At 44.1% G+C, this 18,856-nt stretch overlaps 1 protein-coding gene across 1 annotated transcript in view; it reads right to left on the bottom strand.

The window, feature by feature from the left end:
• Nucleotides 1-18,856, bottom strand: part of LOC143039909 (protein trapped in endoderm-1-like) — a 65,286-nt gene that overhangs the window by 16,511 nt on the left and 29,919 nt on the right. Inside the window, exons 3-4 of the mRNA XM_076210266.1 lie at nt 1,190-1,451; nt 203-323 (exon numbers count right to left, since the gene is read on the bottom strand). Coding sequence (XP_076066381.1) covers nt 203-323; nt 1,190-1,451 — 383 coding nt within the window. The remainder of the gene's footprint in view (nt 1-202; nt 324-1,189; nt 1,452-18,856) is intronic.

An 18,856-nucleotide genomic window follows, 5' to 3' on the forward strand; every position in this document is an offset into this window, starting at 1 on the left:
CTCTGCCCCCTTCTTCCTTTCCCTTCTCTATTCCCCTACCTACCACATTCCTTCTCTCTTTTTTCTTTTCCTTCTCCTCCTCCTCCTCCTCCTCCTCCTCCTCCTCCTCTTCTCTCCTCTCCTTTCCATTCTAGTATCACTCGAACTATTTCTTACCCTTGCGTCTCCGTCTCCCTTCTTTCCTGTAGGAGGCAACACCCACCTGGAAGAGTGGAAGTGAGAGCATGATGGCGGAGTAGATCCAGATGACGCCAATGACGATGGCTGTGTTACAGTTACTGAAGACAGTGTGGTATTTCTTGGGGTTGGCGATGAGGACACACCTGACGAAGGTGCAGAAGAAAAAGAAGAGATGCATCATAGGTGGGGTGGGTGGGTTATGAGGTAGTCTCCGGGCAGTGGATGGGGATGGTGTTGACAAACAGGCGTAGCGCGTCTTACCTATACACATACGAGTAGATTCACATCTCCCTTTGATACTTACAAGTATTAATGACTTCTGGTCTCCGCCTTGACCTTTCTGCGCTCTTTTCCTACGTGTCTATTATCAGCGATCTTGAACCACACCGACATAGGTATAGATTACTTAATCGAGTTAGTTGTTGAACCTATCATTTGGGAGCCCTGGCCCCTCTTCCCAGCAGAGTAAGGCTGTCTAGCTTTAGCGAGGACAAGTCTTTAAAGATCCCTAGGATTGAAATAACCAAATGTTTTCCAATTCTCTTAGTTTTGTCTCCAAAGGTAAAAAACAAAATAAATCCATGTTAGCTTTCTCTTTCCTCTTTTTTATCTAGTATTTCCCATGACTTCTATTTACTCATTCTTCCCGTCTACCCTCTCACTGTTGTCACTCTTTCCATTCCACCTTTCTTTTCCCTTTTCCCCACTTCACCTATTCCCTACCAAAGCCATCCCTCTTCATTTCTTCCGTCGCTCCACATCTCCTCCCTCTTTCCTTATCGCTTTCTCCCAACTCTTCGGCCATCGTTTATTACCTTTCTCTATGTTCTTTTTTTTCTCTCTTTTCCCTTTCCTTTTCGCCTCCCTTCTTCCCCTGCCTTCTCTTCCCCTCAACCCTTACCCCTACTTCTCCCTCTTCTGTCAACCCCTAAACTTACTCCTTCCTTTTCTCCTCCCACCTTCCCGTTTCCCTTTCTCATGCCCTTTGCATTCTCCCTCCCCTACCTACCTGTTGACGGCGATCCCCGCTATGGACAGGAGTTCAGCCTGAATGATGACGTAACGGAGGAAGACGAAGCAGCTGCAGAGTGCGCCACTGTCGTTGCTGAAGAGCTGCTGACCCTGCGACAGGTAGAGGAGGTGGGCGGCAGACATGGGGAGGATGCTTAAGCAGAAGAGCATCTCGGAGACGGCCAGGTTGACCACGAAGCAGGTTGCGGCGTTTCGGAGGCGCTTCGAGTACGGTAGCGCCACGATCGTTAGGCCATTACCTGTAGGATGGCATAGCGAAGTGATGAGTACGTGGTTCTGAATACGGGACCTTACTTATACATTAAAGTGTAAGGGCGCAGTTTATTTACAGTCTAAAAGGGCTTAAATCTCATCAGAGAAGTTTAAACACTGTTTTCCATCATGGTTCAAAGGGATAGATGGGGTTTTGCTAAGCTCAGAAAGGGCAGACACAGGTTATGTTTATAGCCTTAACTCATTAAAGCCTAGTGTGCTCTTTTGATATTTTGCACTGGCTAACACCTGGCGATTTCATTCGGCTTAGAGGGACATCTCTGGACCCTAACGAGTTGAAAACGAAACATAAAAGCAACGTCATCTTGTAAGATTTAGTCTTGGCAACACCAGACGATTTTATCCAGCTTAAGGAGGGCTGGGCTCAAGTTACTCTCCAAAAGATAGGAGGACTGTCCTTTGTTTACTCATTTTTCGGGGGATAAACTCCAGTTGACTTCTGAAAGAAAGAAAGAGAGAGCAGACTGGATCACAAGCGTGGAGTGCAGGTATATGCAGCGACCAGAATGACTCATTTTTAGTCCATGTCGTGGTGAATTTGAAGTGTATTTTACACCTAAGTTACACGGGGATGTCGTAATGAATGCAGTTATTTTTTCAATGAGGTATAATGAATTCTAGGAATATTACGAATTGACTGCAGTTGTATTCTTTACAAGTTATTCTTATGGACGAATACTTTGTAAGGATAATGAGGTTGTTATGCGGAGTTCAAGTGTTGTGCAACGATGAGAGACGTTGGACTGATTTGTCGGACGCTCTTATTTCCGGAGCTGAACGTCTTTTCCGTCGATGTGACGTTAGTCTTCGCTCAGAGGTCTTCCGGTCCCAGCGTCGTCTTAATTCTTGTTGCTGCTGAGGGGGTACCGGCAGGGTGCCAGTCAGTACAACGGAGGCGAACGAGATGCTCTAGCCACAATCGGGATGAAAATATGAGTACCAACTAATACAGGCGTGTAAAGGGAAAAAAAGAACAGGGAATTAAACAGTAAAATAAAGAAAAACGAAATAAAAATAAGCGAAAAACAAGTAAGGGAAAAACAAGGAAAATACATATGTGAAATTAATTCAGAGTTTAGCTCATTCATCGTCAGGGCCACACTTCATGCAGATGAAATAATCTGACAGGTCAGCCCGGGGCAAAGGATATGTAGCACGTGTCATGGCATTCGGGTATAAGTGGCTTGGCCGTAACAGGTATCGTCGTCCCCCCAGAGCGAGGTTCGTCACTTGGCCCAAGAAGCCGTCCGAGGTTTGCTGGGCTCGAGGGAATACCAGATTTGTAGTGTTCAGGGACCCAAAACACAATGTGTACATCTACAGACAATATTCAAGTATTTTAGATAGTAAGCCCGTGATGAAGTGAACCCAAGAATGCAAGTAATTTTTTTTTTTATTGAAAGAATGGGGAAGGTTATGCTTGGGAACACCATGATTATTGACAGCTCCAACACGGCGACTCAATCTTTATATCTTTGTTTTGGCCTAAGATGCACGGTTTTGCTCAGATCATGGGGGTGGACATCGGGTCAAAAGGGAGGGAGAGGGGGTAATCAATATACAACCTCGTCTGACCCAAGGTCATCCCTCAGCTGAATCAAATCATCCGACCTTTCTCGAAGTGAATGTATAAGAAGCTCGTCGCTAAATGGAGGGGGTTAAAAAGGACAGTACATTAAATAGAAGAGTTAAAAAAGGACATATAACTGTGTTGTGTGGCAGTGATTGAGAGGACACGTCACTGCATTAAAAAGAGGACATCGTCACCACTGGCCTTGTTTTTGGTAGTCATCCTGTCGGATGTAGGACGCACGTCAGGGGTACAGGCTCGCTTCCTGTCCAAATCGTACATCCGCGGCCAAAAAGTCATGTGACGGTAAACAACAGTTGGCGCCTTAACCCTCCGGTCAATAAGGATTTTTTTTTTCTGGCAAACCCCTGGCGTATCTATTCAGCTTAGAGAAACTAGTTGGACCGAAAAGAATTGATATATGTATGTATGTATATATATATATATATATATATATATATATATATATATATATATATATATATATATATATATATGTATATATATATGTATATATATATATATGTATGTATGTATGTGCATATGTATATATATATATATATACATATATATAAAACGTGCATATTCACTGGTTTCAGAGTAATTTCAATATTTACACAGATTATTTAATCAGATTGCGTCGGTAATTTATATATTTTTTGTTTTGTTTTTGGATATCAAGGACGGATATTACAGGAAAAACATTCGAAGGTATTTAGACCTCGAGAGAAATTGCCGGGCCAGCACACCAAAATCTTCTTGGTGAAAGGTACGGTGAATCGTACCACCTTCATTCAAACTTTTCGAATTCTTTGATCAAAAGGGAAAGTAGTGCTAATCCTTTTACTTCAAATCACACCTTCGTGACTGATAGTTTTGTACCAGAGAAAAATCCTTTATTTTATCTTATTTCTTATTAATTAATTAATTAATCAATTTTCAAACACGACCGCTAGTAGGAGACTCTTTGCTGATCCAGATTGTATTTCTCTTGGTCAGTGTCTTTCCTTCTTCAAGAAATTTGCATTATGTTGAGGCCGTGCGAAATGAATGTCCTCGGGTAACGTGCTCCATAATAAGGATTGTGGGGGTGGGTGATCTATGCTTCATAATTTACCAGGCATGGTGTATGATAAATAACATTCATAACAGTTATATAGTAGCAGCGACGCGGTATTGTCACATGTAATTCTTTTTTATATGAAGTCACATTAGAAGTGGCACCAATGCTAATCTTCTTGTCGAGGTAAAATTAATTCTTATCCCAGGTAAAAATGACTTTGATTTTTGTTCATGAATCACTTTTTGTGTTTATGTTGCACGTATTACATATCAACGGTCTGCATACATACCAGCCAGCATCAGTGCACACGGACGCACGCACACATGAAGAGTTTCGTGGTAGTGAGCCAACTCAAGACCTCATCTCTCAGGTCGGTCAGGGTCAAGACAATTATCTTTGGGGTCACCATCGGTCGAAGCATGATACCACAACACATCAGTATTACTCATTTATTTTCTCCTATGGTTTTATGTCCACTTGGACATATATTGTAAATATGTAAATTGAGGATTAAAATGGTGTAATTTAATAACAAATATTTGAGCCTTAGCTCAACTCTAGTCAGGTCATATGGCTCCTTGTAATTTAACCTATTGTACATAATTCCTTGTTAGTAACTCATCCGAGTTCCCCCTTATAAGACTCGGTCATCTGGCTTGTCGAAAGAGACTTGGAAAACTGGACACAGCCTATACAGACTATCTCCGTTTTTTCTAACCTGCTCACTCTCCTACTGAACCTTCGCTTCCGCGTCCCAAGGACAGACTACGCCACCTAATTCCTCCTTCTTACAAAAAATGTTGTGATCCACCAAAGATTAAACCAACATTTACTTTCAGCTAGAAGTGATTCCTTATATTTCTAAATTTAAATATTTTTTATGGTTACATTCGTCTCCGGCGTTTGGACATTGTTTCCTCTTGTTTTGGCTTTGAAAGGCATCCCTCTCACTAGATCAGCCACATATAATATGAATATAGCGTCAATCAGGTTTAATGGTATGTCTAGTTTTGCACAAGGTTTGTGTGTAGCATATCTAATGACCAGTGTACTACTTCAGTACTTATCTTTTATCATATTTATATCTCTATAGGTATGCCCAGGAAAATTCCGCTGTATTCCAACACATCAGTACCAAAAATCACAGTCTTGACTGGGACAAGGCCAAAATTTGTTTAAGTCCAACTTTAGTCTCAGAAGAAAAATTGTTGAATCAGCCTTAATCGAAGAATGTCCTAACTTGAACATCTCCAAAGGTCAATGGTCCCCGGACATAATCTCGTGGCTAGCTGTGAGCCGCTTGGTTAAGAATTATCACCCTCCTGACCTCGCTTCCAGCCCGCTGCCCTCCTGACCTCATACCTCCACCCACACATCCCCTCACCTCTGACTCCGCCCTGCGTGACGGATCGTCCTGTTCTAGCTATGCGTGTTCCCCTTCTACTCACATCTCAATTGTACTTATGTCTCTGCAAATTCTTGTAATCTGTACTTTCCTGAAGAGGGCTATAGCTATTAGCCGAAATATAGAAGTTACACGTTCTTCTAAAATTTCCTTTTATTCCGAATGTGGGTTCTTCGTGATTATATATATACATATATATATATATATATATATATATATATATATATATATATATATATATATATATATGTATGTATATATCTTGCAAGTCTTCTGCTCTTTCTGAAATAAAAATAATGTCATCCACAAATCTTAGGTGGTTCAAATATTCGCAATTAATCTTCAAACCTTTGTCTTCCCAACTCAACCTTTTGAAAATCTCTTCCAAGCAAGCTGTAAACAATTTGAGTGAAATTGTAACGCCTTGCCGTACTCCTTTCTCGATTCTGATATTTTCTGTATCTTTATGTAGTCGAATTTTAGCGGTGTCTTTCGCATAAATCTTTTCTAAAATTCTTACGATCTGTTCGTTTGTACCCTGATTGCGTAGCGAGTTTAGTGTTGCTATTTGTTCTACAGAGTCGAAAGCCTTCTCGTAATCTACAAAAACTAAACAGAGAGGTACATTGTATTCTGTCGTTTTCTCGATTGGTTGGTTCATCGCCTACAAATGGTCTAAAGTCGAGTATCCGCTCCTAAAGCCTGCCTGTTCTCTCGGTTGGTTACCATCTAAAACTTGACTTAGTCTATTTGTAAGGATCTTGGAGAATACTTTATATACATTTGATAGCAAGCTAAACGGTCGATAGTTATTAAGGTCCTTCTGGTCTCCTTTTTTATGAAGCAAAATCACTATAGCATTGCACCACGATTCAGTAACGCTTTCCTGAGGTAAGCAGTGAGTGTACAACTGGGCTAACTTAGAATGAACTTCTTTCCCTGCGTCTTTCAACAGATCTATCGTTATATTATCTTCCCCAGGTGATTTTCCTCGTTTCATATTTTTTAGAGCAAATTCTACTTCTTCCTTTATAATCTCTGGTACACTACTAACATCTACAGATGAATTTACTAATTCAACTACGTAAAATTCTTCTACTCTTTTTACCATTCTGTCTCTGCATTTAATGATTTCTCCATTTTTATCTTTCAAACATATCATTTGCTGTCTTCCTAAAGCATGTCTGCGCTCGGTCACTTTAATACTTTTACCTTTCCGAATAGTTTCTTCTATTTCATCCATGTTTTTCTTTCTTTTCTCTGATCTTTGCCTTTTGTTGATAATCTTGTTTAGTTCTACTCTTTCTATTTCGTTTTTCCTGCTTGTGATTTGCATGGTCCTCCTTATTTTAATTCGGTCATTTGTAGCTTTGGAATATTTTTTTTTTCTAATATTTTTTTGTACTTCCTTCTTTCACTGTCAATTTCCTAATGATATTCATCAAATTAAAATTAATATCTTCGACGGTGTCCTCGTTAGTTCTTATAGCTTCGAATCTATTTTAAATTTCTAACTGGAATTCCTTCTTATTATCCTGAGTGATCTGAACAAGGGAAGTCTCAAAGTAGGTTTAAAAATGAATAAGAGCAAAACCAAAGTAATGTTCAACACGAAAGTTCAAAGTAAAGAGATTATAATAGATGGTGAGAGTCTTGAAAAAGTTGAATAGTATAATTATTTAGCCCAGATGGTGAAAGTGACAAAAGATCATGATAATGAAATAAAAAGACGTATTACAGTTGGTTGGAAAGTGTTTGGTAAGTATAATAAAATCCTGAGAGGCTCTCTACCTTTATGTTTGAAATGTAAAATTTACAATCAATGCATTCTGCCAGCAATAATCTACGGGTATGAAACTTGGAAACTGACAAAGGCGAGGGAAACAAAGCTAAAGGCGGCACAGAGAAAAATTGAGAGATCAATGATGGGAATAACGCTGAGAGACCGAAATAGAGCATGTTGGGTGAGAGAGCAGACTAGAGTGAAAGATATTGTGGAGGCGGTGAAAGAGAGGAAGTGGAATTGGGCAGGTAAGTTAGCGCGAACGACTGATGAGCGATGGTGCAAGTGTGTTACTGAGTGGACGCCGCGAGATAGGAAGCGTGGAAGAGGGAGACCAGACAGGAGGTGGAGAGACGAGATTGGGAGGTTTGCAGGAGTGACGTGGCAGAGGTTGGCTCGGTCGTGTGAAAGAGATTGACCGGTCTACACAATTTTAGTCAATAATGGCCACTCAAACAGCAACTGCCAACGTGTACTGCGGACCGCCATGAGTAAGTGGTACGAAGGGCAACAGACTCTTGTAGAAGAAGGCAATACCTTTATCTTGTTCTATAGGGCCTACATGTCGAGCACTTATAAGGAGGATGAGAAGGCACTTCTTCGTATCATCAAGGGCAATGTGACCCCCACCAACGAGATGGACCGCATAAAAAATTCCATTTGTTATAAGAACAAGAGAACTAAAGACCTTATTATAAAAAAATAACAGCTCCTCATGCCCATCCGACACCGAGTGTGTGAGTCTGATGTACCAGTTCAAGTGTCCTTTTGGGGACTGTAGGCCCAAGATTCTTCCTACATCGGACTCACTACCACTCGCCTTTCCAGACGGTTGACATACCACCTCCAGGAGACCCATAACATCCCAATCACCAGATCCATCTTAGTGGACAATACCATAATTTTAAATCGAGAAAGTGACAAGCGCCGCCTTGCCCTCCTTGAGGCCCTCCACATCAAATACAGCCAGCCCACATTGAATACCCAGCAGGAAACTCCCACCATCCTTCCCAGCCTCAAACCATTCAAAATCCACCAAACCAGACGCCCCAGCTACGGAAACAAATCAGCCCTGTCATGAGCAGTCACTCCGGCCGCGACGGACGCTCAGGCCACAGTAACGGTCACCTACAGTATCCTTTCCCAGTGGTTACAGTTCCACTTTCCCACGTATCCTTCCCCAGTGTTCAAACGTGTCGTTTTCCAGTTTTAGATCAGAGTAACGGTCAACCCCTTTGTCTTTCCCAGTGTTTACTTTCTGACTTTATAATCACCCAAATTTCTGTTCTTGTTACAATTGAAAATGCTAACTGCGATTAGCGAAAAGTCTTGTATCCTGTTCCACCCATTAGATGACTTATATCGGCAACTTAGTTTTTTCTATACTTCTCCATGCTAGAGAGATCTTCAGAAGATTTGAAAATCTTCATCGGAAATTCATTAGAGCTCAATTTGCTGTTGCATACAATTCAATATGACTTAAAGAATATATATAGTCTGATTCGGTTTGCCGATCCGTGAACATTTGTCATGATGCAGGGAAACATGGAACAACGTTACGCCATCAAATTTTGTGTTAAACTTAAGAAAACCAAACAAGAAGCCTATGGAATGTTAAAGGAGGCCTATGGGGATGAACAGAGAAGCCAAGCAAGTTTCTATCGGTGGTGTAACAGATTTTCTGAAGGAAATGAACAGGTTGAGGATGAACCCAGATCTGGAGCACCGAAAGGTGCACTCAAGGAGGAAAACATTGAGGAAGTGCAAAGGTTAGTGATGTAAGACCGTCGAATATCTGTGAGGATGATATCTGAAGCTGTTGGTATTAGTATTGGCACAGTAGATAGTTCTAACCGAAGGTCTGAAGCTCCACAAAGTCTGTGCCAAGTTCGTGCCAAAGATCCTCTCCGACGACCAGAGGCAGTTTCGTGTGGAATGTTGCACTGGCATTCTCGAAATGATAGATGCCGATTCAGGTTTCCTGAATAAGGTAGTGACTTGTGACGAGAGTTGGGTGTTCACCTACGACCCTGAGAGCAAACGTCAGAGTACTCAGTGGAAGCACGCGACCTCCCCAGACCCAAAAAGGCAAAGATGAGCAGGTCGCAAGAGAAGGCCATGGTCATTCCTTTCTTTGATTCCCAGGGGCTCATTCACGTTGAATGGGTTCCTCAGGGTCAAACCGTCAATAAGGAATATTACCTTACTGTTCTAAAAAGGTTCAGGGAGAAGATGAGAAAGAAGAGGCCTCAGCAGTGGAGGAGTGGTCAGTGGTGGTTCCACCAGGACAATGCCCCCTGCCACAAGTCAACGCTGGTGACCACCTGGATGGCCGGCAGGGGAATGAAAGTGGTAAAACACCCACCCTACAGTCCTGACCTAGCCCCTTGCGACTTCTTCCTGTTCCCACGCATGAAAGACAGCCTCAGGGGAACCAGATTCCAGTCAACAGAGGATCTGAAAGAGGCATCGGAAAGTTACTTGAAGGGACTACTGAAAAAGGACTTTGAGGAGGTCTTCCAGGATTGGGAGAGACGCATGCAGAAGTGTGTAGATGCGAGAGGCAATTATTTTGAAGGAGACAAAGTTTTGTAAGCTTATGAAAATAAATAGTGTCTCTCCTGACATTTTCTCATTACTTATTGAACATAATATATATATATATATATATATATATATATATATATATATGTGTGTGTGTATATATATATATATATATATATATATGTGTGTGTGTGTGTGTGTGTGTGTGTGTTTAATATGTATGACAGAATGAGTGGAAAGGATGGTGAAGTAGACGCCAAAAAACCGTAGGAGTTCTATTACTAACGTTTCGTCCTTAAATGACTTTCTCAGAGTATATACTAAGAAAAATGTTTAAAGCATATATACTTTACTTTCCTTACCCTGTTCCTTCCCTATCTCCGTCCGGAGATAGGGGAGGGACGGGGTAAGGAAAGTAAAGTATATAAGCCGTAAATATTTTTCTTGGTGTATACTCTGAGGAAGTCCCTTAAGGACGAAACGTTAGCAATAAAAGTCCTACGGTTTTTTTGGCGTTTACCTCACCACCCTTTCCACTCATATACATACATATATATATATATATATATATATATATATTCATATATACATATATATACACACACACATATATATATATATATATATATGTATATATATATGTATATATACATACATATATATATATATATATATATATATATACACACATATATATTACAAAGGCGAAGGATTACAAAGGCGGAGCATGCCGACAGGAGACCTTTTGATCCATATCTAGGTCGGATGCGAAAAAAAAAATCATATTGATAATAAAATAATAAATAAAAACTATAATAATGTAAATAACAAATAAAATACATAAATAAATGATTAGGCATAGTTAAATAATAAACAAACAGGTAAATAGTAAATTATAATAAATTGACATATAACTAATAATAAATGAAAATCAAATAAATTATAATCATTACAGCATCTTACTTAGGTGTTTATCTAAATGATTCTTAAAGCTTCGAACTGAACTACATTGCACTACCTGTGCAGGAAGTTTATTCCATTCATTAACTACACGGTTGGCAAAGTTGTTTCTACCTACTTCCAAATGAATCTATTTCCGGACAGTTTGAGACCATTGTTTCTTGTCTGATTCTCATTCAATGTGAAAATTTGGTCACTTTTGATGTTGTCAATGGGACCTTTCGCAGTGAGAGATTTGATACCAGACACCGCCAGATTTTGTAATTCTTGCCGAAAAATAATTACTTTTTGGGGCAAGTATTATAGACTTACAGAGGTATATCGTTGCACATTATTGTGTCTAAAATTCAAGTCAATTAATTTCATGATTGCAAACGGCATATAGCATTCTTTGAGCCTCTATTTATAATTACAGATGATATTCGTAAAACAGCCTATAATTGTATCAAGCCAAGCAATTTGTCATTTTCTACCGACTTCAATGGACATATACTGATATATACTTTCAATTGAATGCACCAAGCAATACTCAAATCTATGTAATGTATAGAAAATATATTTTTGTATCGAAGACTTTTTTTCCGGTACGATTACTAAAGCCCCGTCCACACGTACCATCACGCATCAGCGATTTGATGCAGTAGTCGTGTTGATACCTAAACACTAGTGTCCAGACGAACTGCACCACTGCGAATACCTTACGCGAACAACCAGATCTCAGTCATCATTTGGCTTTCACGGGAAGAGAATGTCTGCCGACGCTCTACTCATTTAATCATTAAACCACCACAGCTTTGGAGTGTATACATTTTTCGTGCCAACACCAGACTTCTTTGATGCATTGATGGCAGTCTGTGAAACTGTTTTTTCAGGGTAGAAAGTTTTTTGGTAATGTCTTCATTCCGCACATTACATTTTGTTAAAGAAAAGAAGTCAGCTTTCGATGTTTGTACTTTTTATATTTCTCATCTTATATTCTTTGCACTTGATATTCCAAATGGCTGGGTACTGCTTTAGTAGCTTAATGTAATGTAAGATAATAGTCTTCGTCCACTCGAAAGGCTTTGCGGAAGCTGCTTGTGCCAGTGTACGAAACTAGAAGAGCGAAGCAGAGCGCGTGCTTCCTTTTCCTTCAACTGTTGACACACTGCGCAGCGCTGCGACGTTTTTCAACTCATCGCTTCAATACATCGCGCATCAAATACTCGTACGTCCGCCACCACTGTTGTTATATTTTATCTCACTGATTATCTTCATATACAGGACGTGACAGTGATATCCATTATTTTTCGACACTCTTAGATAAATTCCACAAACCGAAATCGACATCCTCTAATTTTTACTGCTTACACTTACTTCAGTAAAAATAATTACCTATTTTTAGTTTTATCTTATAATTAGATTAACAAAGCCTTATCACACACCAGTAAGTAAAAATTATAACATTAAGAGTCATGTTTTAATTTTTAAATACATTTATGCAGCAATTTATGTCGTATTATCGGCTGAAAGAAACCTGCACAGCGAAGCTATAGCGATAATCCCATACCACACTCCTGGTCATATGGCCATTTCCCGAAGGTTGAGTGTGGTTTGAATTTTCCGCCAAAATCATCGGAAATTTAAAATTCCCGGCTCTGTGCAGGCATGCGCATTGTCGACCCCACCTCCCCCTCCCTATCCCCTCCCTTCTTACCCGGCTAGCTCGAGCCGGGCGTCGCGTCACTTAGATCGCGGAAACGGGACGGAGTGGTTAACTCGCTGCCCACATGGGAGCAGGCGGTCCCGTTTCCTGCTAGTTAATCGTCTGTTAGTTTTATCGCTTTCCGCTTGGCTGCTGGTTTGTCCCATTCTTCGACTTTGATTTTATACGAGCACAATCCGTCCCCGTCTTCGAGCCGTCCCTGGTAAACAACCCGGGTCCTCTCAGAGGACAGGGGACGTGTCTTATGGTACGGAGTGTGGCGCCCCCCAGGGTCATCAGGCCTCTCGGCAGCGCCATACCTCTGGCCATCATCGGTCCTCTATTGCCTCACGGTTTGTATCAGGCCCTAGGCGTAGACTTTGACCATATACGATCGCAATCCGTCCCCGTCTTCAGGCCGTCCGTGGTAAGAACCCGGGCCTCTCGGAAGACAGGGGGACGTGTCTTATGGTACGGAGGGTGGCGCCCCCCAGGGTCATCAGGCCTCTCGGCAGCGCCATACCTCCGACCATCATCGGTCCTCTATTGCCTCACGGTTTGTATCAGGCCCTAGGCGTAGACTTTGACCATATACGATCGCAATACGTCCGTCTCCAGGCCGTCCGTGGTAAGAACCCGGGCCTCTTTGAAGACAGGGGGACGTGTCTTATGGTACGGAGTGTGGCGCCCCCCAGGGTCATCGGGCCTCTCGGCAGCGCCATACCTCCGACCATCATCGGTCCTCTATTGCCTCACGGGTTGTACCAGGCCCTAGGCGTAGACTTTGACCATATACGATCGCAATACGTCCCCGTCTCCAGGCCGTCCGTGGTAAGAACCCGGGCCTCTTTGAAGACAGGGGGACGTGTCTTATGGTACGGAGTGTGGCGCCCCCCAGGGTCATCAGGCCTCTCGGCAGCGCCATACCTCCGACCATCATCGGTCCTCTATTGCCTCACGGTTTGTATCAGGCCCTAGGCGTAGACTTTGACCATATACGATCGCAATACGTCCCCGTCTCCAGGCCGTCCGTGGTAAGAACCCGGGCCTCTTTGAAGACAGGGGGACGTGTCTTATGGTACGGAGTGTGGCGCCCCCCAGGGTCATCAGGCCTCTCGGCAGCCCCAAACCTCCGGTCATCAATGGTCCTCTAACAGCCTCATAGCTTGCTTCGTCAGGCCCTAGGCGTAGACTTTGACCTTATACGATCGTAATCCGTTCCCCATACGTCGTCGGGTCGTCCGCGGTAAGAACCCGGGCCTCTCGGAAGACAGGGGGACGTGTCCTATGGTACGGAGGGGGTGCCCCCGAGGGTCATCAGGCCTCTCGGCAGCCCCATACATCCGACCAATAATGGTCCTCTAACGCCTTAATGGCTCCCTTTGTGAGGCCCTAGGCGTAGACTTTGACCTTTTCCACTTGTAATCCGTTCCCCATACGTCTTCGAGTCGTCCGTGGTAAGAATCCGGGCCTCTCGGAGGACAAGGGGACGTGTCCTATGATACTGAGGGTGACGCCCCGAGGGTCATCAGGCCTCGGCAGCCCCATACCTTCGACCAATAATGGTCCTTTAACGCATTATAACTTTCTTTGTCAGGCCCTAGGCGTAGACTTTGACCTTTTCCACTCGTACTCCGTTCCCCATACGTCCTCAAGTCGTCCGTGGTGAGAACCCGGGCCTCTTGGAGGACAAGGGGACGTGTCTTATGATACGGAGGGTGGCTCCCCGAGGATAATCAGGCCTCGGCAGCCCCATAACTCCGAGCTTCAATGGTGTCTTCTAACGCCTCACGGCACCACCCTCCTTCCAGGTTTCTTAAGAAAAAAAAAAAAAAAAAAAAAAAAAAAAAAAAATCACCACCCAGCCCTTCTCATGAGCCACAGCCAACCTCTTATCAACTTCACTTGGCTTGAGTTTAAAGATGACTTACCTGATGTTCCACCCCCAAGTAAAACACAAAAGAACTTTAGACTTAGGGAGTCTAGTGTTAGTTAAAATGAGTATAAATTAGTTCAAAGAAACTACAATCATTTAGTGTAATGAGAAGAGGAAAATCAGTTTTAAATAGTACAGTTTAAGTTGGCGCAAAGTGCTAGGTATTACATAAATAAAATGCCTTGACCTTGGAGGAAAAACAAAAAACAAAAAAACCACAGGTCGAAATGGACATGACTTTTCCTATTCAACTTGAGCTAATCTACAGTCATGATGGTCGAGAATTTTACCATGTTAAAATTAATTTCGACGATCACCGTGACTCAGGTGGAAATGGACATGACTTTTCCTATTCAACTTGAGGTAATCTACAGTCATGATGGTCGAGAATTTTACCATGTTAAAATTGATTTCGACGCTCACTGTGACTTAGGTTGAAATGACCATGACTTTTCCTATTCAACTTAAGCTAATCTGTAGTCATGATGGTCAAGAATTTTACCATGTTAAATTAATTCAACGCCCACTGTGACTCAGGTCGACATGAACATGACTTTTCCTATTCAACTTAATTTAATCTACAGTCATGATGGTCGAGAATTTTACCATGTTAAAATTAATTTCGACGCTCACTGTGACTTAGGTCGAAATGAACATGACTTTTCCTATTCAACTTAAGCTAATCTGTAGTCATGATGGTCAAGAATTTTACCATGTTAAACTAATTCAACGCCCACTGTGACTCAGGTCAACATGAACATGACTTTTCCTATTCAACTTAATTTAATCTACAGTCATGATGGTCGAGAATTTTACCATGTTAAAATTAATTTCGACGCTCACTGTGACTTAGGTCGAAATGAACATGACTTTTCCTATTCAAGTTAAGCTATTCTGTAGTCATGATGGTCAAGAATTTTACCATGTTAAACTAATTCAACGCCCACTGTGACTCAGGTCAACATGAACATGACTTTTCCTATTCAACTTAATTTAATCTACAGTCATGATGGTCGAGAATTTTACCATGTTAAAATTAATTTCGACGCTCACTGTGACTTAGGTCGAAATGAACATGACTTTTCCTATTCAACTTAATTTAATCTACAGTCATGATGGTCCAGAATTTTACCATGTCAAAATTTATTTCAACGCTCACTGTGACTCAGTGATGTCACGGTATGATAAGATGACGTCATTATGTGATAAATTGACGTCACCATGTAGTCCTATGACGTCAATTTGTGTCCCTGTGACGTCACGAGACGATCCTATGGCGCCATGATCAATCCGGTGACGTCACAGTATAATCACATGATGTCACTAGGTATTAAACATAAAGAAGTCCGCTTGTGGGTGATGAGACGTCACAAATTGCCATAGCACACTATTGGATGAAGACGCTCGCCACGGGCTTCGAGGACTTCCCGCGGGAAGACTTGGGGTGAGTTGGATACATACCGAGGGTCCAGGCCCGTCTTCGTGGGAGATGCTCAGGGAACGTCTTCACCAAGGACGAAGCCTCTTGACTAACGCCCACGGACGAGGTCGCTCGGAAACGAACTTGGCCTCGCATACTCCCTTTCGGTTTCTCGCTTACCCCGAGGATCTTCACGAAACTAGTGAGATTGGTAGGCGTACGTTGGACGGAAGCAAGCGTCTCCACACTCATGTTCCTAGACGGCTAGTTGATGCATTTGCCCACCGGGGAGGGCGCATCGGCCGACATCTCAGTGGCTCTGAGTGTGTTGGCGGACGTGCAGTTCGGGGTGAACTGGGACGGGTCTGCCCTTGCTCCCACACAGAGACTTTATTGGCTCGGGATTGAGTGGGACATAGCCAGCGTCCTTCGGGTGCTCCCCTGCGCCAAAGGAGCGTGCTTCTCTCACACGTCCTCCCTCCTTCGGTGGCGGGGGGGGGGGGGTTGCCTCAACTTCGCGACCCCGGCCCTTCCACTGAGCCGCTTGGGGCGCCGACGGCTGGTACGGGAGGTCGACAGGAGCATACTGCTTCTCCCGCGTGACCTGCCCGGGCCGATACCCTCAGCACTCCACAGGTTGTTGCGTCCCTGGCTTCGGTCGGGGGCCCTACGCCGGTCGCTCTATCCAGGTTTCAAGAGATCTACGTAGTGTAGCAACTACGCCCACAAGTGTTCGAGTCGTTCTCCCTCCGCTACGGCACCCCAGAGGTGGACCTGTTTGCCTCCCCAAACACGACCCAGCCCCCCCTTTACCTCACCTGCATCCAAAGGACACGCACAGGAGGCCCAGACGCCTTCACGGAGGACTGGAACAGCTGGAGGTACGTATTCATTTTCCTCCTCCAGCGACACTAGTCCTCCTGAAGGTGATGCAGACCCTCAGGTCCTTCAAGGGTCAGGTCCTCCTGATAGCTCCCTACTGGCCAACCCAGCCGTGGTTCGGGGAGCTAATGAGATGGGGCCCTTCTCCCCTTCTACTGGGGTCAGCCTGCCTAGCCAACAGCCTTACCGCGCCTCTCCAAGCGTCACTCCAACTTGATAATTGGAGTTTCTACGGGGAGCTCTCAGCCAACTCTTCTCTACAGAGGCAGCAGACAATATACTCAGAGCTCACCTTCCGTCCTCAGTGCGGCAGTGTGGGTCCTGCTGACGGAGATTCCGGAACTGCCTTCGGAGACGCGCGATGGTGACCATCTCCGCCAGCATGGTCCCGGACTTCCTGACTTAGCTGGCTACCTCCACCAACAGGGCACCGGCGACTATCTTGCCTCACTATACAGCCCTCACTGATCCGCTACGCTTTGGCATGAACATCCGAGTGCCACAGAGGGCGTGAACCCTCCTAATGAAGGGGATCAGCGCCTCGAGAGAGCCGAGACATCAACCGGTCCTGGCCTGGTCCTTGCATCGTGTTCTGCAGTACCTGGCGTTCGAAAGGGCCATTATGGAGGAAGAACACTTTCCTCGACGCGTCGCCTTTCTGCTCGCCTTGACTACGGACTACAGGGCTTCACAGCTGGCGGCAATCACCCGCCACCCGTCCGTCTCCAAACTGGAGGAGGACAGCTCGGCCCTAACCCTCTCTCCATCACCAACATTCCTGGCCAGGAACGGCCGAGCGGACGACATGATCGGCCCTCTCAGAATACAATCCTTCCGGGAGGGAGGACGCCCACATCCACTGCGCCCGGTCCGTGCGTTCGAAGACTACGTGGACCACACGGAAGAGATTTCTGAGGATCATCTCTTCTACAACTCGAAATTTAGGATTCCCCTAACCCCGAGGTCCCGGGCGCACCTGCCCTTCCGCTTTTTGGGAGAGAGCCGACCCGGGCTATGCCCCGCACGCCCACAGCATCAGGGACTTTGTGGCATCGCTGGAGTTTCTCCGCACCCACTCTGTGGAGCGGGTGCGGGACCTAGGGACTAGACATCGACGACTCCCTTGGGGACACGGTGTCTCTACCACACGGTCGCCCCTGTCCCATGTGTCGCCATGGAAACGGCTCCACCCCTCTCATCTCAAAAAAGTGGAGGGGGCAAAGGGCGACCGAGGAGTGGGGAGGGGCCAGGAACCGTTGAACAGGATACAAATTTCGTATAATTTACGCATTGTGTGAACAGTGCAATGTTGTGCATGTCACATTCTTCGGCGTGGGTACTTGACGTTTCTTTCTCCCCTCTACTGAGTGATAAAATGAATAAGTCTCCCATAGGAAAGACACACGTAATAACGGTTTGATTCAGGCTTCACCTCTCCTCCCACCTGTCCTCGTCTCATGCATAGCTTCGCTGTGCAGGTTTCTTTCAGCCGATAATATTTCTTTGTCGCGGCTCGTGCCGCTTAAATTCTTCTTATCGGCTTAAGAAACCTGCACAGATTTAGGGTCCCTCCCTCCTCCCACAGGCGAAGCCTTCATTTCTCATTGAAGTGACGCGACGCCCGGCTCGAGCTAGCCGGGTAAGAAGGGAGGGGATAGGGAGGGGGAGGTGGGGTCGACAATGCGCATGCCTGCACAGAGCCGGGAATTTTAAATTTCCGATGATTTTGGCGGAAAATTCAAACCACACTCAACCTTCGGGAAATGGCCATATGACCAGGAGTGTGGTATGGGATTATCGCTATAGCTTCGCTGTGCAGGTTTCTTAAGCCGATAAGAAGAATTTAAGCGGCACGAGCCGCGACAAAGAAATCTTTTTTTCTTAATATCGGTTTCCAAATTAGCTAAGTCACCCCTTTGCCCCGTGAATTCCCACACAATTGAAAATTCTAGCGCTAATAGGAAACTACGAGCCTGACTGCGAAAGGTCCCATTCCCTTTAAAATCTTAAAGACCTGTATCAAGTTACTTCTGAGTCTACGCTTTTTTAGGGAAAACAGATTCATGTGTTTTAGTCGATTTTCGTATGATTTATTTTTGATATTTGGAATCAGTTTTGTGGCTC

Source organism: Oratosquilla oratoria, chromosome 27 (assembly GCF_046742065.1).
Source record: "Oratosquilla oratoria isolate Oo_2021 chromosome 27, ASM4674206v1, whole genome shotgun sequence".
Lineage (NCBI taxonomy): Eukaryota > Metazoa > Arthropoda > Malacostraca > Stomatopoda > Squillidae > Oratosquilla > Oratosquilla oratoria.